Raw genomic sequence first — 27,613 nt, forward strand, 5'->3', positions numbered from 1 at the left:
TGGATCCCCCCCCCCCCCCCCCCTCCCTTGCCGGGATCCCCCCCCCCCCGCCCTCCCTTGCCGGGATCCCCCCCCACCCCCCCTCCGTTGCCGGGATCCCCCCCCCCCACCCCTCCCTTGCCGGGATCCCCCCCCCCCCCCTCCCTTGCCGGGATCCCCCCCCCCCTCCCTTGCCGGGGTCCCCCCCCCCCCTCCCTTGCCGGGATCCTCCCCCCCCCCCCCCCATGCCGGGATTCTCCCCCCCCCCACCCCCCCTCGGACCCCCACTGCCCCTCCCCCCACCCCGCCCACAGCCCCTCCCCCCCCCACCGCCTGCCAGGACCCCCCCGCCCCATGCCCTTCTCCTCCTCCTATCTGTCCCCACTGTGTGTGTGTGTGTGTCTCTCTCTCTCTCTCTCTCTCTCTGTTTGCACCTTGTGTATTTTTTGGAGAGTGCAACACTTTGCTATTTTAGAAATGGCTGCAAGCACACGTCTTGAACTCCAGTCAGTGCTGAGAAGTTTGAAACTTTGAACTCTATAAATGTAGAACTGTATAAGCAAGCACTTAAGGACTAAAAAGAGCATCTTTTTGCTGTGATTTAGATACTCAGTGGTGAATAAGTTTCTCAAGTAGAATTTAATCTTGAGATTTTCTTTTATAGTGAGCCTCAGTACCCGACCAAGTAAGTGATCAAAAGTTGTCACATACTGAGAAAATATTTTACTTTGCATTTAATAAGCGTGTGCAGTCCTGTTTGAAGCAGTTAGCTATTGAGATTGCTGCTTACCATATAAATATAGCTATATAACCTCATGTTGCTTAACCCTTGTGTAGGTTGTCTTGGTTCCAAAATTTAACTCCATGGATGCAGCGAAATAATGAAATTCTGTTGTTTTAAGATTTTAATTTGCAGATTGGATCAACAGCCAGTTTACTCATTTTGCGCTTTTACACACACAGAATCAAAGATGGCTGCACAAGTACTCGAGCAATCCAGCGGGACCAGTATGTTTTCCCCCTCCAGTATTGGAATTTCTTCAAATGAGGAAATTTGTGGCCTTAATTACCTCTCCAAGAGTGATTTGACAGCAGCACCACAGCTGGTTATGTTGGCAAATGTTGCCTTAACTGGTGACATAGGCTGTTACGATTGCCTTGGGGAGGACCGATTGATGGCGGAATTGAAAACAGTTGATGACAATTTATCTGACAACGAAGAGGAATTGAGAACTGATATGAATGACGCATTGCAATCTGTAAGTGTAAGTGCAGAAAATCTAACTGTGTCAAGTATTGCAACGAAGGACAGTTCTGAGAGTTCTTCTCAAGATACTTGTGACTTGAGCACAGATTCAGCAGAAGTGGTGAATCAGGAGGGCTTGGCCGACAAAGGAAAAAAGTCCAAACCGTTTCGCTGTCGACCCTGTCAGTATGAAGCAGAATCCGAGGAGGAGTTTGTGCATCACATCAAAGTACATAGTGCCAAAAAGTTCATTGTTGAAGAAAATGCCGAAAAGCAAACCAAATCCAAAGTTCCAGATCCTCTTCCTGAAGAAAATGATATTTCTAAAGGCCCCATTCGCTGCGATAGGTGTGGATATAACACCAACCGATATGATCATTATTTGGCACATCTAAAACACCACGACAAAGTTGGAGAGAACGAGAAAGTTTATAAATGTACCATCTGCACGTACACTACTGTCAGTGAATATCACTGGAAAAAGCATTTGCGGAACCACTTTCCCCGGAAGGTTTATACTTGTTCACAGTGCTCTTATTTCTCCGACAGAAAGAACAATTACGTGCAGCACATGCGAACGCACACAGGTATGAGCTCATTCGTTATGGAAAGAAAGCTGTGATATACTGCGTGAGAGTAGATTGATGCTCGATGTTCAAAGAAATAATTTGCATTTATGTAACACGTTTGTCACATCTCCAGGAAAGCAATGAATTACGTTTCAAGTGTGGTCATAGTTGTTATGTAGACAGTGCATCTGCCAATTTGCACACAGCGAAGTGAAAAAAACGACAAATGAGATGAATTATCAATTAGCCTGTTTTTGGTGGTGTTGGTTGAGGGAGGAATGTTGTTAGGACGCTAGGAGAACTCCCTACTCCTCCTTCGATTAGTGCCTGGTGATCTTTTATATCCACCTCAATGGATAGGTGGGATCTTGGTTTAATGTCTCATCCAAAAGACAATACCACTGACAATGCAGTACTGCACTACTGTAGTGTCAGCCTAGATTATGTGCCCAAGTCCTAGAGTTGAGGGCTTGAGCCCTCAACTGTCTGACTTGGGCAAGAATGCTACTGAATGAGTCAAGCTGGTGCAGTTGATTAAAAGCCATCAACCTCACCCTGGCAAAAATAAGGTCAAATTAGTAGAGAAGCGTACAAAATGTATTTGGAGTGCACTGCCATACCTTTGTCGCAGGATCAGCATGACTGTGTTTGTTTCAAATTCTTTGAATGCTCGTGTACATTAATGCTGCAGAATAGATTCAGTACAGAGGCTTGTCTGGGACCATCAGGTATTTGCAGAATTGGCAAAAGGTGATAATTGCATTGATAAAGCGTTTCACAGCCAATGAAGTACTTCTGAAGTGTAGTCACTGTTGTAATGTAGGAAATGCGCCAGCCAATTTGCGCACGGCAAGGTCCCACAAACAGGAATGAGATAAATGACTAGCCGACCTGTTTTAGTGATATTGGTTGAGGTATAAATATTGGCCAGGACACCGGGGGAACTACCCCGCTCTTCAAAATAGTACCATGGGATCTTTTACACCCATTTGAGAGGGCAAACTGGACCTCGTTTTAAAAGTACTGTGGTTGTCTTCATGTGATTTTTTTAACGTTGCGCTTTGTTGCCTTTTAGTCATCAGTGTTAAGAGTGCATTAAGTTGGCCAAATACTTGAATTGTTATGCAAATACATCCTGATACATTCTATTGTACCCAGTCTTAAAGATAACAAATGCAGCAGGGTTTTCTCAGCTTGAACTTGGGTTGATCTTAATACAGGTTATTTAAATGTGTCATGTTGTTTATCTTGGTGCTTAGTGATCACAGATTTGCAGAACTAAATTGCAATTATATTTTTGTACTTTGAAAATCTGTCTAAATTTGTACACAATTATGAGCATGCAGTGCAATGGACTGCTCGATACTGAGGAAGTGATGTACAAACCTGGATAGTGAGTGCTGCAGGATTTTGATTCTTCAGGAGCAATCCTGCCAATTATTGTGCTTTTTGTAAGTAATGTAGATTACAGTGGATTTATCATTTTGTTAAAAAGTAATATGAATCAAAAGGTTGGCTCAGAAAAGTTAAATCACTCACCGTTGGTATAGTTTTCCCATTTTTGATTGACTATCATCCGATTGCATTAAGATCCCTAAAAATGAAGAACAATGTCACTTTTAAAGTTTTCTGTGCCAGAGTCACATTTGTTTTTCACTTCTCACAATGGATAGGTGCTGCAGATGCAAACCAATCCTTTGTTTATCACGGGGGTGGTCTGACGGGTGAAGAGTTCTCAATTTCACAAAAGAAAGTAAATTCCAAACATCCAGATTTGAGAGAAATACAATAGCAGCAGCAAATTGCCTTTATGTAGTGCTTTTAGCGTAGATAAAATGTTTCAAGGCGCTTCACACAAGGATAAGGAAAATGGAGCTAAAAGGGATGGCCAAAAGCATGGTCTAGGAGTTGGATTGTAAGGAAGGTCTTCAAGGAGGAGAGGGCGGTAGAGGGAATTCCAGAGAGTGGCACTTAGGCAGCTGAAGGCACGGCCAATGGTCGAGTTAAATTGTGGTTGGGATACATTAGTGACCAGAGTCAGAGGAATGCACAGTTTGGAAAGGGAGGAGGGTGTTTAGCGGTTAGGAAAGGGCAAAACCACGATGGGATTTAAACACAAGAATGAGAATTTTAAATTTGAGGCTTTGGGAGACTGGGAGCCCATGTAGATCAGGGCGGACATGGGTATGATGGGTGTGCAGGATGGGACGTGGGCAGCAGAGTTTTGGATGAGCTGAAATTTATGGAAGGCAGATGATGGGAGGCCAGCCAGAAGAGCATTGGAGTCATCTTTTCTAAAGGTGATAAATGCATGAATGAGTGTTTCAGCAGCAAAATGGGCTGAGACGGGGCGGCGGCAAACGATGTCATAGAGGTGCATGTTGAGAGTTTTAGGTGATGGAAAGGATTTGGGGTCGGAAGCTCAGTTCAGGGTTGAATAGGAATCCAAGGTTGCAAACAATTTGGTTCAGCCTGAGAAGTTAGCCCGGTGGGCAGTGAAGTTAGTGGGGAGGGTACAGAGTTTGTGGTGAGGGCTGAAGATAACGGCTTCCGTCTTCCCAATATTTACCTAGAGGTAATTACAGCTTAATTCAAGAAAGTTTGTCAGACAAGCAGCCTGACAACACCGAGACAGTGGTGGGGTTGAGCGAGGTGGTGATGAGGCACAGCTGGGTGTCATTGACATACATGTGGCAGCTGAATCCATGGCTACGAATGATGTTGCCAAGGGATAGCATGTAGATGAGGAAGAGGAGAGGTCGAAGGAAGAATCCTTGGGAGAAGTCTGTAAGTGACAGTGCGGGGATGGGAAGAGAAATCATAGAATCTTACAGCGCAGAAGGAGGCTATTCAGCCCATAGTGTCTGTGCTGGCTCTTTGAAAGAACTGCCCAATTTTGTTCTACACCCGAGATTTTTCCCCATAACCCTGCAAATTAGGCCTCTTCAAGTACATGTCCAGTTGCCTTTTGAAAGTTCCTATAGAACCTGATTCCACCACCCTTTCAGGTAGTGTGTCCCAGATTTTACAACCCTCTGTGTGAAAAAATTTCTCCTCATTTCCCCTCTCGTTCTTTTACCAATTATTTTAAATCTATGACCTCTGGTTACCGACCCACTTGCCAGAGGAAACAGTTTCTCCCTACTTGCTCTATTAAAACCCCTCATAATTTTGAATACCTCTATTAGGTCTCCCCTTAACCTTCTCTGCTCTAAGGAGCACAATCCCAGCTTCTCCAATCTCCCCACATAACTGAGTCCCTCATCCCTGGTATCATCCTGCTAAACCTCATCTGTACCCTCTCCAAGGTCTTGACATCCTTCCTAAAGTGTGGTGCCCAGAATTGTACACAATACTCCAGCTGAGGCCTAACCAGTGATTTGTAAAGGTAAACTTCCTTGTTTTTGTATTCAATGCCCCTATTTACAAAGGCAAGTATCCCATATGGTTTCTTAACTGCCTTATCAACTTGCCCTTCAAAGATTTGTGACTATGCACCCCCAGGTCTCTCTGCTCTTGAATGCCCCTGAACAAAATACTGTTTAGATTATACTGCCTCCCCATGCTGTCTCTTCCAATGTGCATCATTTTACACTTATCTGCATTGAATTGCATCTGCCATGTGCCTGCCTATTTCGCCAGTCTGTTTATGAACTCCACGTCTTCTACTATCCTCCTCACTATTTACTACGTTGCCAAGTTTTGTATGATCCACAAACGTCAAAATTGTACTCCCTATACCCATTGGTAGAGGTACTATGGCTACGATCGGATAGGCAAGAGTGGAACTAAGGAAGAGCAGTCCCACTGAGTTGGAGGATAGGGGAGAGGCTTTGGAGGAGGATCTTGTGATTGATCTTGTCGAAGGCTGCAGAGAGATCGAGGGATAATGCACCGCCGTTACAGTCAAAGGGAATGTAGTTCATAACTTTGGTTAGAGCAGTTTTGATGCTGTGGGAGGGGCGGAGGAGAGCCTGATCGGAGGAATTCAAACAGGAAGTTGTAAGAGAAATGGGCCGTGGATCTGTGAGGGGACAACGCATTCAAGCGCCTTGCAGAGGAAAGGGAGGTTGGAGATTGGACAGTAGTTAGTGAGGATAGAGTGGCTGAAGGTGGTTTTTTTTGAGGAGGAAGGCTTTTTAGAAAGGGTGAGGGCCACTGCCTGAGGAATGGGAACCATTTACAATATCAAATAAAATGGGGGCCCAGAAGGGAAGTTTGGTAATTTAGGAGTTTAGTGGTAATGGAGTTGAGGAAGCAGGAGCTAGGTCTCATGGATGAGATGAGCTTGGAGAGCATGGGGCAACATGGGGAAGAAACTAGAGGGCGATGAGGGTTCAAGACTAGGGGGAGGTGAGTTAGGGGACGGGAAAGCCGCACAGGCAGCTCAACAGACTATCTCTATCTTGTAGAGACTCAAACTTGAAGGTGTATGAGGCAAGTGAGCTGGATTTAAGGAGGTGATGATTAGTAGGAGACAAAAGGAGCCTGGAGTTATCTGCACCAGGTATTTTCAAGTAGTACTTGAGACTTCAAAGGTGGGGGCCGTTCCGGAGGAATGACCAGGATGGGAGACGGTGAAGGCTTTGCTGGGAACAAGACATTAAAAATGGAAGTATGGGAATGGTTGAGCAAATCAACAGCAGCAGAGGCATCTGGTGAACAGAGGACCAAAGGATAGGCAGTACGGAGTTCGAGAGTATGGTTGTAAGCAACTTAGGAAAAAGTTTTTTTCCAGGGGCAGAAGGAAGTTGGGCTGAAGGAGGGTATGTGGATGTCGGTGGCGAGGAATACAAGGCCTTGTCGGTGATCGAGACCATGGGAGTGGAGAAGCCAAATAAGTAGAAGAATTATACAAAGGGAGAGGTTTATAAGAGAACAAGAGGGCAGTGAATTTAAAGGAGAGAGGGCAGGGAAATGGAGATTGAAATCACTTAAGATGAGTTGTTCATTGCAGAGGCTGAGGGAAGAAATAAGGGAGGATATTTTGGAGAGAAACTCTGGATGGAGCTTAAGAGGAGGGGGCAGTAGGTAAAGATTTGAAAGGAGTGGCGAGAGGTTTGGAACAGAGTGAGATGTTCAAAGAAGGACAAGGTGCCAGAGTGATAGTAGGATGGGGCTTGGCGTGTAGAAGATGAACTTCAGAGAATAAGCAAAAGTCAAGTCCTGTAATTTCACTCCTCACACACATTGTGAGATTAGATGAAAGTATTTTCTCACTGGGTAACAAAAACCATGATACAGGGGTTTTTTTTAAACAATGAAAGGAGTTAATCAGGATATGTGGAGAAATATTTTGTAAAGAACCAGAGTCAAAGATGACTACTTCCTGCTTAGTTCTTAACTTCTAAACCTGACTGAAGCATTCTGAAGAAAATTGCATTAATTGATTCAGTAAAAGTTGAAGATTGATGTGAAGGCAGGAAAATGATGAATAGTAGTGCCTGAAATGGTGCCTAAGTAATAGAGTAGGATGGATTGGATGAATGATTTCTAGGGCTTTATCTTTGTCATGGTAAATCTTTGGGAAAATCTAGATTGGTCTTTGAAAAATGTCTTTGAAATCATAGCAAGGATCATCCACCCACATTTTATGGTAAACAAGAGGGCATGGTAGCTTTATGGTTATGGTACTGGACCAGTAACCCTAAGATAAGAGGTGAAATCCCACCGTGGCAAGTTGTGAAATAGGATTCAATAAATTTAAGCTAGTGACTGAAAAAATGACCATGAAAGCTGCTGATTGTCACAAAAATCCAACTGATTCATTGATGTCCTTCAGGAAAGGGAAGCTGCTACCCATACTAGGTGTGGCCTACATTTGATCTCAGTCCCATAATATGTGGTTGACTCTTAATGGCCTAGGAAACTAAAGATGGACCTAAGCATTCTTTCAGGACAAGATTCAGACATTCCCAGACTAGTTGACCCTGCAAAGTCCTCTTTACTAAAGTCTGGGAACTGATGCCCAAGTTAGGAGAGCTGTCCCCCATACTGGTCAAATAACAGCCTGACAGAATCATATCTATCTGCCAACATCCCAGACCCCTTCATCACCATCTCGGGCATGCCCTGTCCCAGCGACATTATAGACCCACCAGAGGTGGGCACAGTGGTATACAGTCGAGTGGGAGGAAGTACTCAACATTTACTCCGGACCCCATGAAATCAGTTCAAACAATGTTGAGGAAACGTTCTGCTGATTACCATCTACTGCCGCTCCCCCCTCAACTGGCTAATCGGTACTCCTTCATGTTGAGCACCATCTGGAGTAAGTAGTGAGGAAAGCAAGAGCTCAAAATGTATTTTGGATGAGGGACTTCAATGTCTACCACCAAGTGTGGCTTGGTAGTACCACCGGTAACTGGGCTGGCTGAGTCCTGAAGGACACAGCTGCCAGACTGGGTCTGCGTCAGGTAGTAAGGGAACCAACATGAGGGAATAAAATACTTGATCTCATCCTCACCATCTTAAAGTAACAAACACATCATCCACGATAGCATTGGTAAGAGCAACCACCAAACAGTACTTGTGAAGATAAAAGTCTGATCTTCACAGTGAGGACACTTCATCAGGTGATGTGGCATAACCACTGTGCTAGGGAAAGACAGAACAGATCTGGCAGCCCAAAACTGGACATCCATGAGGCCCTGAGGGTCAGCAGCAGCAGCAGAATTATATATCATTACAACCTGTAACTTTATGGCCTAGCACATCCTTCACTCCTCTATCAAGATGTGAAATGAACCCTGGTTCAGTGGGTGTAGAAGGGCATGCTGGAGCAGCATCACATGCCTTAGAATGATGCACCAACCTGATGAAGCTGCAATACCGGGATTCTTGCAGGCTGAACGGCAGATGCAGCATGTTATAGACAGAGCTATGTGGTCCCACTACCAATGGATCAGAGCAATGCACTGTGTGGAGAATCAGCCAACAGGAGGAAATGACTCAAAGAACATAAGTGCAACAGGCAAAGCTGAAGTGTTTGTAAGCATCTTCAGCCACAAGTGCCAAGACAACAATCCTACTCTGCCTCTTTCCGACATCCCTGCCATCATAGTTGCCAACGAACAGTTAATTTGGTTCACTCCATGTGACATTAAAAATCAGTTGAGTACACTGGACACAGTGAAGGCTATAGGCCCTGTCAACATGCTATCTGCAGTGTTGAAGACCTGCTCCCCTAGCCAAGCTGTTCCAGTACAGCTACAACGCTGGCATTCATCTGAAGATGTGGAAAATTGTCCCAGTACAGTATTTCCTATTCCCAAAAATCAGGATAAATTTAACCCAGGCAATTACTGCCCTATCAGCCTCCTCCATCTCACCAGTAAAGAAATCATCAACAGTGCCATCCATTAAGTGCCACCTACTCACCAATAACCTTACTCAGTTCAGGTTCTGCCAGAAGCACTTGGCTCCAGACCTCATCACAGCCTTCTTGATAGCCCTTTCGCTGTTGAGGTACTGAAATATTTCTTTTTTACTATTATGTTTAACCTTAGCTGAAATGTTTTTCTTTCAGGACTCTCTCAGCCCCTCTGATCAAGCTTTTATGTGTTTCTGCATTTTCTGTTATTCATCCCAGTGAGCCCCTTCTCCTTTCTCCCGGCAGGATTTGTACATTTGTCATTTTTCCTCTTTATCTTTATTTATTTATTTATCTCTTTATTTAATTTGACGTGAGTTAGGGTCATGTTTGCTCAGTCTGAACTTACTGATTTACAAAATGTACTTATCTTGCCTGCTCCACATTATACCTTTAAGTGTATTTAATTTGTCTCCTATGAAGTGTTTTTTGAGCAACCTCCCCCAGTTTATTTGCTTTAGTTTCCACCAGTTTATTGAATTTACCGTTTTAAAGTTCTGTCCTGGCTCCAGCTCCTAGATTTCTCTGACACCCAGATCATGTTAAACTTTAGCCTCCCGTGGTGTTACAACTTCCATTTTGTGTACACTTTCTGCGTCATTTACAAATACCAGATCAAGATGCGCAGTGCCTATCGTGGATTGCTTGATGCTCTGGGTCAAGAAGCAGCCATGCACTACGTCTACGATTTCTGACTATAAACATTGTGAGGTTTCCCAGTTTATATTTGTTTGATTGAAGTTTCCCATTAAAGTAACTTTCCTGACCCCACATACCCTTTCTATCTCTTCGTAGCAGAAAATTGCCCTCCTCCTTATGCTGACACAGGTGCTCTATAGCATGCTTCTGGTGTTAGCTTGGATTTTTTTTTAGCATTAATGATGCCAACTCAGATTTGATCATTTTATAGCTTTGTACTTCCCACAGCATCAACTTTTAGCTGCCAGGTGTTGCTGACATATAGGGCTAATATGATCTCTTTGCCCACTCTGTCTTTTCTAAACGCTGTATAACCCTGGTTTATATGTGTCTCTCTGGGCATCTGTGTCCATACCTGCCCATTGACTGATTCTACCCTACGATCTGCCTCATCAGGATCCTGTTTTCTTCCCTGCCTTCCTCTCCCACCTGTCTAAGTGATTTTCTATTGCTGCCTCAATGCTCCTTGAAACTGCCTGTGTCTCTGCTTGTTTAAATGTGGACCCACTCTCCTTCCCCTCTCGTTTTTATTCTGGAAGGATTCCTAGTTATTTATGAAGGTGGCATTGTTGTACAAACACCATGTTGCCAGACACTTGTTTATGTTCTCAGTTTATTTGGATGAACTCCCCTGTACACTGGGGAACATACTTTGAATCCTCTACCTTGAGTTTTGAGCCAATCCTCATAGATGTGGTTTTTAAGACCCCTCTATCAATTCTTCTAATATCATGGACTGCTACCACTGGGTCCCTAGTTATCCCCTATGGTATCCCTTCTAGCCTTTCCACAGTATGCAATGCTCCAGCTCCAGGTGGACAGCTCACCATGCCGTAGGTACAGTCCTTACGACACACATGGCTATCCACTTCCCTGAGCAAGGAATTGCCTGCGACTATGTCTTTGTCCAGGGTGTACTTTCTGATTTTCTAACTACCATAGCAGCGAAATTATAGATTGTACGTTACATATGTTCTTGTCCTCATTAAACAGCATATCGTTCGATTTAGTGAGCAGGACCATGGGAGAATCGCTAGAACATACGTAACAAGAAAATATCAACAGAAATCCAAAAGCAACAGGCCACAGTTTTTGTTCAGCATCAGAATGTGTTTAACTCTTGCCCATATTTGTTTTCTGTGAACTGGTCTAAAGTTTGGTTGTAGAGTGGATACTTCAGCCTGTAGCTTCCACCTTCCCCACTTCGTGCAAACAGGACAGGCTGGAGAATGACCTCCACAGAGCTGTACTTTAGCTGCAGGCTCTCACCACCAACAGGCCCCATAACTTTTTTTATTCGTTCACGGGATGTGGGCGTCGCTGGCGAGGCCAGCATTTATTGCCCATCCCTAATTGCCCTTGAGAAGGTGGTGGTGAGCCGCCTTCTTGAACCGCTGCAGTCCGTGTGGTGACGGTTCTCCCACAGTGCTGTTAGGAAGGGAGTTCCAGGATTTTGACCCAGCGACAATGAAGGAACGGCAATATATTTCCAAGTCGGGATGGTGTGTGACTTGGAGGGGAACGTGCAGGTGGTGTTGTTCCCATGCGCCTGCTGCTCTTGTCCTTCTAGGTGGTAGAGGTCGCGGGTTTGGGAGGTGCTGTCGAAGAAGCCTTGGCGAGTTGCTGCAGTGCATCCTGTGGATGGTACACACTGCAGCCACAGTGCGCCGGTGGTGAAGGGAGTGAATGTTTAGGGTGGTGGATGGGGTGCCAATCAAGCGGGCTGCTTTATCTTGGATGGTGTCGAGCTTCTTGAGTGTTGTTGGAGCTGCACTCATCCAGGCAAGTGGAGAGTATTCCATCACACTCCTGACTTGTGCCTTGTAGATGGTGGAAAGGCTTTGGGGAGTCAGGAGGTGAGTCACTCGCCGCAGAATACCCAGCCTCTGACCTGCTCTTGTAGCCACAGTATTTATATGGCTGGTCCAGTTAAGTTTCTGGTCAATGGTGACCCCCAGGATGTTGATGGTGGGGGATTCGGCGATGGTAATGCCGTTGAATGTCATGGGGAGGTGGTTAGACTCTCTCTTGTTGGAGATGGTCATTGCCTGGCACTTATCTGGCGCGAATGTTACTTGCCACTTATGAGCCCAAGCCTGGATGTTGTCCAGGTCTTGCTGCATGCGGGCTCGGACTGCTTCATTATCTGAGGGGTTGCGAATGGAACTGAACACTGTGCAGTCATCAGCGAACATCCCCATTTCTGACCTTATGATGGAGGGAAGGTCATTGATGAAGCAGCTGAAGATAGTTGGGCCGAGGACACTGCCCTGAGGAACTCCTGCAGCAATGCCCTGGGGCTGAGATGATTGGCCTCCAACAACCACGACCATCTTCCTTTGTGCTAGGTATGATTCCAGCCACTGGAGAGTTTTCCCCCCGATTCCCATTGACTTCAATTTTACTAGGGCTCCTTGGTGCCACACTCGGTCAAATGCTGCCTTGATGTCAAGGGCAGTCACTCTCACCTCACCTCTGGAATTCAGCTCTTTTGTCCATGTTTGGATCAAGGCTGTAATGAGGTCTGGAGCCGAGTGGTCCTGGCGGAACCCAAACTGAGCATCGGTGAGCAGGTTATTGGTGAGTAAGTGCCGCTTGATAGCACTGTCGACGACACCTTCCATCACTTTGCTGATGATTGAGAGTAGACTGATGGGGCGGTAATTGGCCGGATTGGATTTGTCCTGCTTTTTGTGGACAGGACATACCTGGGCAATTTTCCACATTGTCGGGTAGATGCCAGTGTTGTAGCTGTACTGGAACAGCTTGGCTAGAGGTGCAGCTAGTTCTGGAGCACAAGTCTTCAGCACTACAGCTGGGATGTTGTCGGGGCCCATAGCCTTTGCTGTATCCAGTGCACTCAGCCGTTTCTTGATATCACGTGGAGTGAATCGAATTGGCCGAAGACTGGCTTCCGTGATGGTGGGGATATCGGGAGGAGGCTGAGATGGATCATCCACTCGGCACTTCTGGCTGAAGATGGTTGCAAACGCTTCAGCCTTGTCTTTTTTTTTTATTCGTTCACGGGATGTGGGCGTCGCTGGCAAGGCCGGCATTTATTGCCCATCCCTAATTGCCCTCGAGAAGGTGGTGGTGAGCCGCCTTCTTGAACCGCTGCAGTCCGTGTGGTGACGGTTCTCCCACAGTGCTGTTAGGAAGGGAGTTCCAGGATTTTGACCCAGCGACAATGAAGGAACGGCGATATATTTCCAAGTCGGGATGGTGTGTGACTTGGAGGGGAACGTGCAGGTGGTGTTGTTCCCATGCGCCTGCTGTCCTTGTCCTTCTAGGTGGTAGAGGTCGTGGGTTTGGGAGGTGCTGTCGAAGAAGCCTTGGCGAGTTGCTGCAGTGCATCCTGTGGATGGTGCACACTGCAGCCACAGTGCGCCGGTGGTGAAGGGAGTGAATGTTTAGGGTGGTGGATGGGGTGCCAATCAAGTGGGCTGCTTTATCTTGGATGGTGTCGAGCTTCTTGAGTGTTGTTGGAGCTGCACTCATCCAGGCAAGTGGAGAGTATTCCATCACACTCCTGACTTGTGCCTTGTAGATGGTGGAAAGGCTTTGGGGAGTCAGGAGGTGAGTCACTCGCCGCAGAATACCCAGCCTCTGACCTGCTCTTGTAGCCACAGTATTTATGTGGCTGGTCCAGTTAAGTTTCTGGTCAATGGTGACCCCCAGGATGTTGATGGTGGGGGATTCGGCGATGGTAATGCCGTTGAATGTCAAGGGGAGGTGGTTAGACTCTCTCTTGTTGGAGATGGTCATTGCCTGGCACTTATCTGGCGCGAATGTTACTTGCCACTTATGAGCCCAAGCCTGGATGTTGTCCAGGTCTTGCTGCATGCAGGCTCGGACTGCTTCATTATCTGAGGGGTTGCGAATGGAACTGAACACTGGGCAGTCATCAGCGAACATCCCCATTTCTGACCTTATGATGGAGGGAAGGTCATTGATGAAGCAGCTGAAGATGGTTGGGCCTAGGACACTGCCCTGAGGAACTCCTGCAGCAATGCCCTGGGGCTGAGATGATTGGCCTCCAACAACCACGACCATCTTCCTTTGTGCCAGGTATGACTCCAGCCACTGGAGAGTTTTCCCCCTGATTCCCATTGACTTCAATTTTACTAGGGCTCCTTGGTGCCACACTCGGTCAAATGCTGCCTTGATGTCAAGGGCAGTCACTCTCACCTCACCTCTGGAATTCAGCTCTTTTGTCCATGTTTGGACCAAGGCTGTAATGAGGTCTGGAGCCGAGTGGTCCTGGCGGAACCCAAACTGAGCATCGGTGAGCAGGTTATTGGTAAGTAAGTGCCGCTTGATAGCACTGTCGACGACACCTTCCATCACTTTGCTGATGATTGAGAGTAGACTGATGGGGCGGTAATTGGCCGGATTGGATTTGTCCTGCTTTTTGTGGACAGGACATACCTGGGCAATTTTCCACATTGTCGGGTGGATGCCAGTGTTGTAGCTGTACTGGAACAGCTTGGCTAGAGGCGCAGCTAGTTCTGGAGCACAAGTCTTCAGCACTACAGCTGGGATGTTGTCGGGGCCCATAGCCTTTGCTGTATCCAGTGCACTCAGCCGTTTCTTGATATCACGTGGAGTGAATCGAATTGGCCGAAGACTGGCTTCCGTGATGGTGGGGATATCGGGAGGAGGCTGAGATGGATTATCCACTCGGCACTTCTGGCTGAAGATGGTTGCAAACGCTTCAGCCTTGTCTTTTGCACTCACGTGCTGGACTCCGCCATCATTTCAGAGCTTTGATCTGATCCGTTGGTTGTGGAATCGCTTAGCTCTGTCTATAGCATGTTGCTTCCGCTGTTTAGCATGCATGTAGTCCTGAGTTGTAGCTTCACCAGGTTGGCACTTCATTTTTAGGTACGCCTGGTGCTGCTCCTGGCATGCTCTTCTACACTCCTCATTGAACCAGGGTTGATCCCCTGGCTTGTTGGTAATGGTAGAGTGAGGAATATGCCAGGCCGTGAGGTTACAGATTGTGCTGGAATACAATGCTGCTGCTGATGTCCCACAGCGCCTCATGGATGCCTAGTTTTGAGCTGCTCGATCTGTTCTGAATCTATCCCATTTAGCACGGTGGTAGTGCCACACAACACGTTGGATGGTGTCCTCAGTGCGAAGACGGGACTTCATCTCCATGAGGACTGTGCGGTGGTCACTCCCACCAATACTGTCATGGACAGATGCATTTGCGACAGGTAGATTGGTGAGGACGAGGTCAAGTAAGTTTTTCCCTCGTGTTGGTTCGCTCACCACCTGCCGCAGGCCCAGTCTAGCAGCTATGTCCTTCAGGACTCGGCCAGCTCGGTCAGTAGTGGTGCTACCGAGCCAATCTTGGTGATGGACATTGAAGTCCCCCACCCAGAGTACATTTTGTGCCCTTGCTACCCTCAGTGCTTCCTCCAAGTGGTGCTCAACATGGAGGAGGACTGATTCATCAGCTGAGGGAGGACGGTAGGTGGTAATCAGCAGGAGGTTTCCGTGCCCATGTTTGACCTGATGCCATGAGATTTCATGGGGTCCAGAGTCAATGTTGAGGACTCCCAGGGCCACTCCCTCCTGACTGTATATCACTGTACCGCCACCTCTGGTGGGTCTGTCCTGCCGGTGGGACAGGACATACCCAGGGATGGTGATGGAAGAGTCTGGGACGTTGGCTGAAAGATATGATTCTGTAAGTATGGCTATGTCAGGCTGTTGCTTGACTAGTCTCTGGGACAGCTCTCCCAATTTTGACACAAGTCCCCAGATGTTAGTAAGGAGGACCTTGCAGGGTTGACTGGGCTTGGTGTTTTGCCGTTGTCGTGTCCGGTGCCTAGTGGTCCGATGCCGGGTGGTCCGTCCGGTTTTATTCTTATTCTGACTTTTCGTAGCGAGATTTTACAACTGAGTGGCTTGCTAGGCCATTTCAGAGGGCAATTAAGAATCAACCACATTGCTGTGGGTCTGGAGTCACATATAGGCCAGACCAGGTAAGGACGGCAGGTTTCCTTCCCTAAAGGACGCACCTCTATTTTAAAATTTTGATGCCTCAGTCCCGTAGTGGAATGCTGAGTACTGAAATGGCAGCTGAGCAGCATGAAGCTACTTGCTGTTGATACATGGGTCTCGAGAGTAAGGCTTCGAGACTATCTTTTTGTGGGGGGCGGGGGGCTTTCAATACAGGGAACTACAACAAGAACAACTTGCATTTGTATAGCACCTTTAACATAGTAAAACGTCCCAAGGCGCTTCCCAGGAGTGTTATCAAACAAAATTTGACTCCGAGCCACATAAGGAGGTTTTAGGACAGGTGAGAGGTAGGCTTTAAGGAGTGTCTTAAAGGAGGAGAGAGAGGCGGAGAGGTTTAGGGATGGAATTGCAGAGCTTAGGGCCTAGACAGCTGAAGGCATGGGCGCCAACGGTGGAGAGATTAAAATCAGGGATAGGCAAGAATTGGAGGAACGCAGAGATCTTGGAAGGTTGTAGGGCTGGAGGAGGTTTCAGAGATTGGGAGCGGTGAGGCAGTGGAGGGATTTGAAAACAAGGGTGAGAATTTTAAAATAGAGGTGTGCCCGGACCGGGAGCCAATGTAGCTCAGCGAGCACAGGGATGATGGGAGAACGGGACTTGGTGCGAGTTAGGATACGGGCAGCAGAGTTTTGGATGAGCTCAAGTTTATGGAGGTTGGAAGATGGGAGGCCAACCAGGAGAGCATTGGAATAGTCGAGTCTAGTAGTAACAAAGGTATGGATGAGGTTTTCAGCAGCAGATGAACTGAGGCAGGGGCGGAGACGGGCGATGTTACGGAGGTGGAAGTAGGTGGCCTTGGTGATGGAGTGGACATGTGGTCAGAAGCTCATCTCAAGGTCAAATAGGACGCCAAAGTTCTGAACGGTCTGGTCCAGCCTCAGACAGTGGCCAGGGAGAGGGATGGAGTCAGTGGCTAGGGAACGGAATTTGCAGCGGGGTCCAAAGACAATGGCTTCGATCTTCTCAATGTTTAGTTGGAGGAAATTTTTGGTCATCGGACAAGCAGCGTGACAAATAAGAGACAGTGGAGGGGTCGAGAGAGGTGGTGGTGAGGTAATGCTGGGTGTCGTCAGCATACATGTGGAATCTGAGGTTGTGTTTTCGGACGATGTCGCTGAGGGGCTGCATGTAGATGAGAAATAGGAGGGTACTCACACCCAGACAGTGTGATCTCTGGCTCGCTGGTGGTTTTCCTGCTTCTGAGTCAGAAGGGTTGGGTTCGGGCTGTACCTCAGACAGCCCCAGCGAGCAGAGACTGAAGCACCAGCTTCTGAATACTGAATTGACGTCCAGCTGGGGCACTTGACCATTCTGTGTCAGGGATTGCTCAGTTGAGCTGCCAATCACACTTGCTACTGCCATCCTAGTTATGGGCATGCCTGGCAGTTACCCCTGCTGTGTTCAAATGAATAGGGCCATTCCAATATGCTAAATGTGAATGACACTAGAATGTCTTGACTAATCCCATTGTCTCAAACTGACCTACCATCCTGAACAGATGCTTCGTCTGGATCTAATCTGCGTTTCCTGAAGCTGATGTGTTATGTGGATTTAATTCTTTGAGTTGAATATAATTAAATAGCATAATCTTAATATAAATTAGTCTAAAATCTGTCCTCGGCCAAATAGTTAAAAATCTCAAAACATGATGATATCCTTGACATAGAGCCACAGCTTCTGCTGGACATCAGGGATTGGGAGCATAATGTGTATTAAAGCAAGCCCATTTTACAGTGGCACTGATTGCCACCTTGCTGGCTTGCTGCTTCTTATTCTTGTTTTATGTTCTAGTCCAAAAATTTTGGAGGAGATTTGAGGAGCTTTCGCTAAGGACTGATTCATCAGAGACCATATCTTTGAATTTAGATAGTGATGCTCGTTAAACCATGGGTTTGTTTATGCAACTTCTTGAAGTTGATTCTAAGATGACTCTCAATGACTGTGACACAAATGAAATGGAGTTTGATCTTTCCCAACAATTCTTGGGCACACAGTTGATAATTTAACAACCTGTTTTTGAGTGATTTAAACTGTACAGACCAAAAGGTCCCAAATTCAATCCCCTAATCTGTACTGAATTAGTTAATTTCAGACAAAGCAACAGTTGGGGTGCTGCAGTTAGCATCGGCATCCTTAGTTAGAATGGAGAAAATTGACCAGGGTTCCCACTCCCGATCTGTATTTAGTTACCCTGTGCTGGGGATGCATGTGAGAGGACATTAGTTCAGATCCAGCTGTAATACTCCAGTGATGTGGATTGCTTGCCGTCAATGAAGATTGTGGCTCACAGATAAATAATGGTCATTTCAGCAAGGTGCCGGAGGATGACGGGAGTTTGTGGAACTGTTCACCAACAGAGTTAGAGCCTTCTCCTTGCTTGTAGAGCGATCGTACCACTACATTTTGCATTGCTGTAGTGGTGTACAGCAAGGCTTATCTAGTGTTGGCAACACCAACCTCTGCAAAATGTTTGACGTTCTTCCCTCCCCCCTCTGTTTACTAGCTAATGTTGTAAATAGTGGAAGAGGACTGAGTGTTAGTGCTGTGATGTCATGGGCAAAGAACGAGAGCTGAGGCTTTTTGATACCCTTGCCAAGGGCACCTGAACCTCTTTCTCCTTAAGGGAAGAGTAGGAACTCCTGTTAGCAGGGCGCTTCCCCAGATCTTCTGATTTTTGTTGAAAAGTTTAGCATTTTACTGCTGTAAAGAGCAGCTCCCCTTTATGTGGGGACACTTTTTATTTTTGTCAGTTTAAGAAAAACTGTAACCACTCATACTTGTGGAGCCGGAAGCACTGAGTAACCGACTCTTCTCCCACCTTAAACATCAACCTGTTGTATATAGTTACCACTAACATTATTGTCGTTCACAGACAGTTGTAATTACAGGCGAGATCTATCAAATCTCCTGCTCCATAAGTTGTAGCTAGTATTTATTTAGCTAGTAAAACACCCAGGTGCTCGCTGACCTACAGGGGCTCCTAGTCCACCAATGCCTCAATTTTAAAATTCTCATCCTCGTATTCAAATCCCTCTGCTGCCTCGCTCCTCCCTAACATTGTAACCTCCTCCAGCCCTACTATAGTTTTAGGATACGGAGTTCTTTCCTTGTACAGAAGTCATTCCCATATGTCATGTCTTTAAGGAAAATCACTGAGGAATGTGCAACAGAAATAAATAGAGCCCAATGTCCATCTAGTGGCACTCTGTACAGAGTTTAGCTATTTAGTGTGAGAGGGAAGTAGGAGTGTTTCCTGAAATTAAGTATGCAGCTGAGTACAAAGAAGATGGAACAGGGAGTCCTGAAAATGGAGGAAGCGAGGTAAGCTTCCAATTCCAGCAATGAGTCACAACCTGCAAAATAATTTGGGCATTTAACTCATCATTTGTGATTGAATGAGATCCACTCTAGAGAGGTCTTGAAGTGAGTGCCCAAAGGCTTATCTTTGCTCTCTTTTCCTTCCTCTTTCAATCAGAGGTCAGAAAACAGTTTAAAAGAATCTCTGGAGGAAGATACACAGATAATATTGCACAAAAGGCTGAAAGCTCCACTGTGGAAAGGTCAATACCCCTGAAAGTAACTCCTGTTTGGAACCAGAATTATTATAATAAAACGTTCCACTTGCAGAGTGCCTTTGAAGTGATAAAATGCTCCCTGTAGGAGAGTACGGATAAAATTGGATCTTTGGTAGCAGATATTTCTTTGATTAAGGTTTAGTAGGAGCTGTGAGGCAAGGAAGCATGTTGTAATTTCAAAATCTTGGTATCAACCAGTGATTCGCACCATGTCTGGGTCTATTGTAGACTAATTATAGAATCATAGAATGGTTACAGCATGAAGGGGGCCATTCGACCCGTCGAGTGCGTGCCGGCTCTCTGCAAGAGCAATCCAGCTAGTCCCACTCCCCCGCCCTTTTGATAGAGATTTATTGCTATGATTAGTCAACGACTTCATCATCGTTGTATCAAGCGACTACTGGGATGGTAGAAGGTGAACTAGATGGACCGTGGTCTTTTTTTTGTCCAGCAATTTCTATGTTCTGATTTGGCATGCTTACTCTTTGTGGAAGGAGCATGCAGAGCATTTGGATATTCATGACTTATAAAAATTAAAGGAATCTTACAACACCAGGTTATAGTCCAACAGTTTTATTTGAAAATCACAAGCTTTCGGAGGCTTTCTCCTTCGTCAGGTGAGTGTCGGATTCCTTGAAAATTACCGCATTTATTGCCATAGAACAGTGCCTGGTGATTACAGATAATCTTTCCAACTGCCCGTTATCAAGGCAATTAAATGAATTGAATAGTGTTCAGACAGAGAAACATTAGATACCAGACTACTGAATATACAAACGGCCAGAACCAAAGACAGAGAGAGAGAGAGAGAGAGAAACATCCGAAAGGAAGAGAAAGAGAGAGAATGACCAGTTGTATTAAAAACAGATAACTTTTTTTTCCCGCTGGTGGGGTTACGTGTAGCGCAACATGAACCCAAGATCCCGGTTGAGGCCGTCCTCATGGGTGCGGAACTTGGCTATCAATTTCTGCTCGACGATTTTGCGTTGTCTTGTGTCACGAAGGCCGCCTTGTAGAACGCTTACCCGAAGATCGGTGGCTGAATGTCCTTGGCTGCTGAAGTGTTCCCCGACTGGGAACGTTGGCCGAGTCACAGGAGTATGAACCATGCACCTGGTGGGTGGTGTCCTCTCGTGTGATGTAGGTATCTGTGTCGATGATCTGGCATGTCTTGCAGAGGTTGCCGTGGCAGGGTTGTGTGGTGTCGTGGACGCTGTTCTCCTGAAAGCTGGGTAATTTGCTGCGAACGATGGTCTGTTTGAGGTTGGGTGGCTGTTTGAAGGCGAGTAGTGGAGGCGTGGGGATGGCCTTAGCGAGGTGTTCGTCGTCATCGATGACATGTTGAAGGCTGCGGAGAACATGGCGCAGTTTCTCCGCTCCGGGGAATTACTGGACGACGAAGGGTACTCTGTTGGTTGCATCCCGTGTTTGTCTTCTGAGGAGGTCCATGCGATTTTTCGCTGTGGCCCGTTGGAACTGTCGATCGACGAGTCAAGCGTCATATCCCGTTCTTACGAGGGCGTCTTTCAGCGTCTGTAGGTGTCCATCGGGTTCCTCCTCGTCTGAGCAGATCCTGTGTATTCGCAGGGCCTGTTCATAGGGGATGGCCTCTTTGACGTGGTTAGGGTGGAAGCTGGAAAAGTGGAGCATTGTGAGGTTGTCCGTGGGCTTGCGGTAGAGTGAGGTGCTGAGGTGCCCGTCTTTGATGGAGATTCGTGTGTCCAAGAAAGAAACCGATTCTGAGGAGTAGTCCATGGTGAGTTTGATGGTGGGATGGAACTTGTTGATGTTATCGTGTAGTCTCTTCAGTGATTCTTCGCCGTGGGTCCATAGGAAGAAAATGTTGTCGATGTATCTGGTGTATAGCGTTGGTTGGAGGTCCTGTGCAGTGAAGAAGTCGTGCTCGAACTTGTGCATGAAAATGTTGGGCGTATTGGGGTGCGAATTTGGTCCCCATGGCTGTTCCGTATGTTTGGGTAAAGAACTGGTTGTCAAAGGTGAAGACATTGTGATCCAGGATGAAGCGGATGAGTTGTAGGATGGCGTCTGGAGATTGGCTGTTGTTGGTGTTGAGTACTGAGGCTGTTGCAGCGATGCCGTCATCGTGGGGGATACTGGTGAAGAGTGCCGAGACGTCCATCGTGGTGAGAAGTGTTCCTGGTTCAACTGATCCGTGGGTGCTGAGTTTTTGTAGGAAGTCTGTAGTGTCGCGACAGAAGCTGGGGGTTCCCTGTACGATGGGTTTCAGGATGCCCTCGACGTATCCAGAGAGGTTCTCACACAGGGTTCCGTTGCCTGATACGATAGGACGTCCGGGTGTGTTGGCTTTGTGTATCTTTTGGGAGGCAGTAGAAGTCTCCCACGCGGGGAGTACGTGGGATGAGAGCGCGTAGGATGCTTTGAAGGTCTGGGTCGAAGGTCTTGATCAGTTTGTTGAGCTGGTGGGTGTGTTCTTTGGTCGGATCTGCGGGTAACCGTCTGTAGCGTTCCTGGTTGTCCAGTTGTTGGTATGCTTCTTTGCAATAGTCCGTTCTGTTCTGTATGACGATGGCTCCTCCTTTGTCCGCTGGTTTGATGACGATGTTGCGGTTGGTCTTGAGAGCGTTGATGGCGTTGCGTTGTGCTCGGGTGACATTCTGGACTGTCTTGTGAGTGCGGCTGATAAATCTGGCATTGACGCATCTCCTGACAGCTTGAGCATACATGTCAAGCTTAGGGCAGCGACCCTCCGGAGGAGTCCAGTTTGACTCTTTCTTCTTCGGTTGCTGTACCGCGGATCCCTCTGTCTGCTGTTCTGGATCGTTGATTGTCTCATTGGGTTCGCTGCTGAAATCTTGGGATTTGTGGAAGAATTCCCGGAGTCACGTAGGAACAGGAGTAGGCCATTCCGCCCCTTGTGCCTGTTCTGCCATTAAATTAGATTATATATCTTAATTCCTTTTAGCTGCCTTGATTCTGTAACCCTTAATACCCTTGCCTAACAAAAATCTAGCAATCTCAGTTTTGGACTTTTTAATTGACTTAGCCTCAATAGCTTTTGGGGGAGAGTTCCAGATTTCCACTAGCCTTTGCTTGAAGAAGTGCTTTCTGACATCACCCGAATGGCCTGGCTCTAATTTTAAGGTTATGCCCCCTTGTTGTGGACACTCCCACCAGAGGATATAGTTTTTCTCTATCTACGCTATCAAACTCTTTATAATCATCTTAAATACTTCAGTAAGATCACCCCTTAATCTTCTATATTCAATGGAATACAAGCCAAGTTTATGTAACCTATCCTCATAACTTAACCCTCTTAGCCCTGGCATCATTCTGGTGAATTTGCGCTGCACCCCCTCCAAGGCCAATATATCCTTCCTGAGGTGCGGTTCCCAGAACTGAATGCAGTACTCCAGATGAGGTCTAACCAGAGCTCTGTACAGCTGTAACATAACTTCCACCCCTTTGTATTCCAGTGGTCTTGAGATAAAGGCCAAAATTCCATTAGCTGTTTAAATTATTTTTTGTACCTGTCCACTAGCTTTTTGTGATTTCTGTACATGGACCCCTAAATCTCTCTGCTCCTCCACAGTTCCTAGCTTCTCACCATTCAGAAAATTCTCTAATCTACCTCTCTTAGGTCCAAATTGGATGACCTCAAACTTTCCCACATTGAACTCCATCTGCCACAGTTTTGCCCACTCAATTAATCTATCAATGTCCCTTTGCAACTTTCTGCTCCCACCTATACTATTTACTATGCCTCCTAACTTAGTGTCGCCAGCAAACTTAGATAAAGCATTTGCTGAACACCTCCGCTCAGTCTGCAAGCGTAACCCTGACTTGCCAGTCGCTTGCCATTTTAATTCCCCGTCCCACTCCCACTCTGACCTCTCTGTCCTCGACCTCTTACATTGTTCCAATGAAGCTCGAGGAAGAGCACCTCATCTTTCATTTAGGCACTTTACAACCTTCTGGACTCGCCATTGATTTCAATAACATCAGATCATAACCATGGCTTCCATTTTTTTCGGACAGCAAATGCTGGTAATGGTTCTGATGTTGCCATTTACAGCTCCTCTAGACCGATCTTTTGTTTCTTTACTTGTCCCATTACTATCCTCCTTGCCTTGCAAGATCCCTTTTGTCATTTAATCACTCCTGCCCTCCACCCTAACACAAACCTTTCCTTTTAGTCTTTCCTCCCTCCCTTTCCCTGGCTCTATACTTCCTTAAGAACTGTTTAATCTTCAACAACTTTCAGTTCTGATGAAGAGTCATCGACCTGAAATGTTAACTCTGTTTCTTTCTCCACAGATGCTGCCTGACTTGCTGAGTATTTCCAGCATTTTCTTTTTTTATTTCAGATATCCAGCATCCGCAGTATTTTGCTTTTCATCTTTTATCAACTGGAAGAAGTTAGAGATTTTAACAGTTTTTAAGCAAGTGCAGAGCCAGGGAAAAGGAGGAAGGGGGGAGGGGAAACAAAAGAACAAATGGTCAGTGATAGGGTGGAGGGCAGCAGTGATTAAATGTTAAAAGGGATGATGGTACAAGGCAAAAGGGAGTGGTAATGGGACTATAAAGAAGCAAAAGATGTGTCCAGAGGAGTTGTAAATGGTTACAGCAGAACCATTACCAGCACCTGCTGTCCTAGAAAATGGGAGCGGTGATTATGATCTAAAGTTGTTGAACTTAATGTTGAGTCCGGAAGGCTGTAAAGTGCCTAATCGAAAGATGAGATGCTGTTCCTCGCGCTTGCGTTGAGCTTAATTGGAACAGTATAGGAGGCGGAGGTCAGAGCGGGATGGAGAATTAAAATGGCAAGCGACTGGAAGCTCAGGGTCATGCTTGCAGACTAAACAGAGGTGTTCAGCAAAACGATCACCCAATTTGTGTTTGGCCTCCCCAATGTACAGGAGACCGTATCGTGAGCAGCGAATGCAGGATACTAAATTGAAAGAATTACAAGTAAATCGCAGTTTCACCTGGAAGGAGTGTTTGGGGCCCTGGACGGTGGAAAAGGGAAGAAGTGAAAGGACAGGTGCTGCATCTCCTGCTCTTGCATGGGAAGGTGCCAGAGGAAGGGGAGCGGGTGTTGGGGGCGATGGAAGGGGGTATCAGGGTGTCGCGAAGTGAACGGTCCCTTCAGAATGCTGAAAGTGGTGGGGAGGGTGAAATGTGCTTGGTGGTGGCATCGTGCTGGAGCTGGCGGAAGATGATCCGTTGAATGTGGAGGCTGGTAGGGTGGAAGGTGAGGACAAGGGGGACCCTATCGTGGTTCTGGGAGGGAGGGGTGAGGGCAGCAGTGTATGGAATGGGTCGGACATGGTCGAGAGTCCTGTCAACCACAGTGGAGGGGAATCCTTGGTTGAGGAAAAGAAGCACTGATGTGTCAGAAGCACTGATGTGGAAGGTGGCATCGTCTGAACAGATGCGACGGAGAAACTGGGCAAATGGAGTCCTTACAGGAAGCGGGATGGGAGGAAATATAATCAAGGTAGCTGTGGGAGTTGGTAGGCTTATAGTAGATATTGATGAATAGCCCAGCCCCAGAAATTCCAAAATTCTCGAGATTTTGGAACGGTCCCAGTGGACTGGAAGATAGCAAATTTTACCCCGCTATTCAAGAAGGGAGGGAGAGAGAAAACACGGAACTACAGGCCAGTTCGCCTGACATCGGTCGTCGGGAAAATGCTGGAATCCATTATTACGTGAGAAAGTAGAATATGAAAGTAAACTAGAAAGAAATGTAAAAACGGACTGTAAGAGCTTATACAAGTATGTAAAAAGGAAGGGAGTAGCGAAAGTAAACATGAGTCCCATAGAGGCTGAGACAGGAGAAATTATAATGGGGAATAAGGAAATGACAGAGACATCAAACAAATATTGTGTATCTGTCTTCACAGTAGAAGACACAAAAAGCATACCAGAAATAGTGGGGAACCAAGGGGCGAAAGAGAGTGAGGAACTTAAAGTAATTAATATCAGTAGAGAAAAGTACTGGAGAAACTAATGGGACTAAAAGCTGACAAATTCTCTGGACCTGATGGCCTACATTCTCGGGTTCTAAAAGAGATGGCTGCAGAGATAGTGGATGCATTGGTTTTGATCTTCCAAAATTCCCTACATTCTAGAATGGTCCCAGTGGATTGGAAGGCAGCAAATGTAACACCGCTATTCAAGAAAGGAGGGAGAGAGAAAATGGGGAACTTAAGGCCAGTTAGCCTGACATCAGTCGTCGGGAAAATGATGGAATCCATTATTAAGGAAGTGGTAACAGGGCACTTAGAAAATCATAATATGATTAGGCAGAGTCAACATGGTTTTATGAAAGGGAAATTGTGTTTGACAAATTTATTAGAATTTTTGAGGATATAATTAGTAGGGTAGATAAAAGGGAACCAGTGGATGTAGTATATTTAGATTTTCAAAAGGCATTCGATAAGGTGCCACATAAAAGGTTGTTATGCAAGGTAAGGGCTTATGGGGTTGGGGGGTAATATATTAGCACAGATAGAGGATTGGTTAAAGGACAGAAAGCAGAGAGTAGGGATGAACAGGTCATTCTCAGGTTGGCAAGCTATAACTAGTGGGGTGCCGCAAGGATCGGTGCTTGGGCCTCTGCAATTTGCAATCTATATTAATGACTTAGATGAAGGGACCAAGTGTAATGTATCCAAGTTTGCTGACGATACAAAGCTAGGTGGGAAAGTAAGCTGCGAGGAGGACAAAAAGAGTCTGCAAAGGGATATATACAGATTAAGTGAGTGGGCAAGAAGGTGGTAGATGGAGCATAACGTGGGGAAATGTGAGGTTATTCACTTTGGTAGGAAGAATAGGAAAACAGAATATTTTTTAAATGGTGAGAAACTATTAAATGTTATGTTTAGAGAGACTTGGGTGCCCTCGTACAAGAAACACAATAAGTTAGTATGCAGGTACAGCAGGCAATTAGGAAAGCAAATGGCATGTTGGCCTTTATTGCAAGGGTGTTGGAGTACAAGAGTAAGGAAGTCTTAGTATAGTTGTACAGGGCTTTCGTGAGACCTCACCTGGAGTACTGCATACACTGTTGGTTTCCTTATCTAAGGAAGGATATACTTGCCTTCGAGGCGGTGCAGCGAAGGCTCACTAGATTAATTCCTGGAATGAGAGGGTTGTCCTATGAGGAGAGGTTGAGTAGAATGGGCCTATACTCTCTGGAGTTTAGAGGAATGAGAGGTGATCTCATTGAAACATATAAGGTTCTGAGGGGGCTTGACAGGGTAGATGCTGAGAGGTTGTTTCCCCTGGCTAGAGAGTGTAGAACTAGTGGGCATAGTCGCAGGATAAGTGGTCGGCCATTCAAGACTGAGATGAGGAGGAATTTCTTCACGCATAGAGTTGTGAATCTTTAGAATTCTCAACCCAGGGGGATGCTGAGTTATTGAATATATTCATGGCTGAGATGGATAGATTTTGGACTCTAGGGGAATCAAGGGATATGGGGATCGGGCAGGAAAGTGGAGTTGAGGTCGAACATAAGCCATGATCTAATTGAATAGTGGAGCAGGCTCGAGGGACCGTAAGGCCTACTCCTGCTCCTATTTCTTATATTCTTATGAAATGGAGATAGAGAAGTCGAGGAAGGGAAGAGTAGGAGATGGACCATGTGAAGGTGAGGGAGGAGTGAAAATTGGAATCAAAGTTCATGTCATTTTCCAGAGACGTGGTGCATCTGCAGGGGGCATTGCTCCGAGAGGGCAGGCAGTCAGAGCACGGCTCGTGGGTGCAGGCTTTAGAGCGTCCCCACCGAGGTTGCAACCAGAAGAAGGGTCAGACGTGGCTCTCTTTAACCTAAAGGACTGTTTTATAATGAAAATTGTTCCATCATTAGTAAACTTTTAAATGCAAATTGTTCCAAATAACTACAAATGTTGCCTGAAAACGTTAACTATACTGAGACAAACTCTTACAGGAACTCCAAAAGACTTTAACTAGACCCTGAGAAATGTATTCTAATTGCAAACCGTGTTTTATGGCAATGTTAAACTCGCTTTAGAAATTTGAACAAGTATTTCCAACAATGAGCCTTTAATGAACATTAATCAACATTAGGAACTGTTGGAAACCTGAGTTAAACTAATGTAAACTTTAGCTGATGTTACAACTTTGG

At 46.2% G+C, this 27,613-nt stretch overlaps 1 protein-coding gene across 1 annotated transcript in view; it reads left to right on the top strand.

The window, feature by feature from the left end:
• The first annotated feature begins 946 nt into the window (after positions 1-946).
• rest (RE1-silencing transcription factor) overlaps positions 947-27,613 on the top strand; it is a 51,043-nt gene continuing 24,376 nt past the window's right edge. The window contains exon 1 of the mRNA XM_067983392.1: positions 947-1,812. Within this exon, the coding sequence (XP_067839493.1) occupies positions 951-1,812 (862 nt within the window). The 5' untranslated portion in view covers positions 947-950. The remainder of the gene's footprint in view (positions 1,813-27,613) is intronic.

This window comes from Heptranchias perlo, chromosome 4, assembly GCF_035084215.1.
Source record: "Heptranchias perlo isolate sHepPer1 chromosome 4, sHepPer1.hap1, whole genome shotgun sequence".
In the NCBI taxonomy this organism is placed as follows: domain Eukaryota; kingdom Metazoa; phylum Chordata; class Chondrichthyes; order Hexanchiformes; family Hexanchidae; genus Heptranchias; species Heptranchias perlo.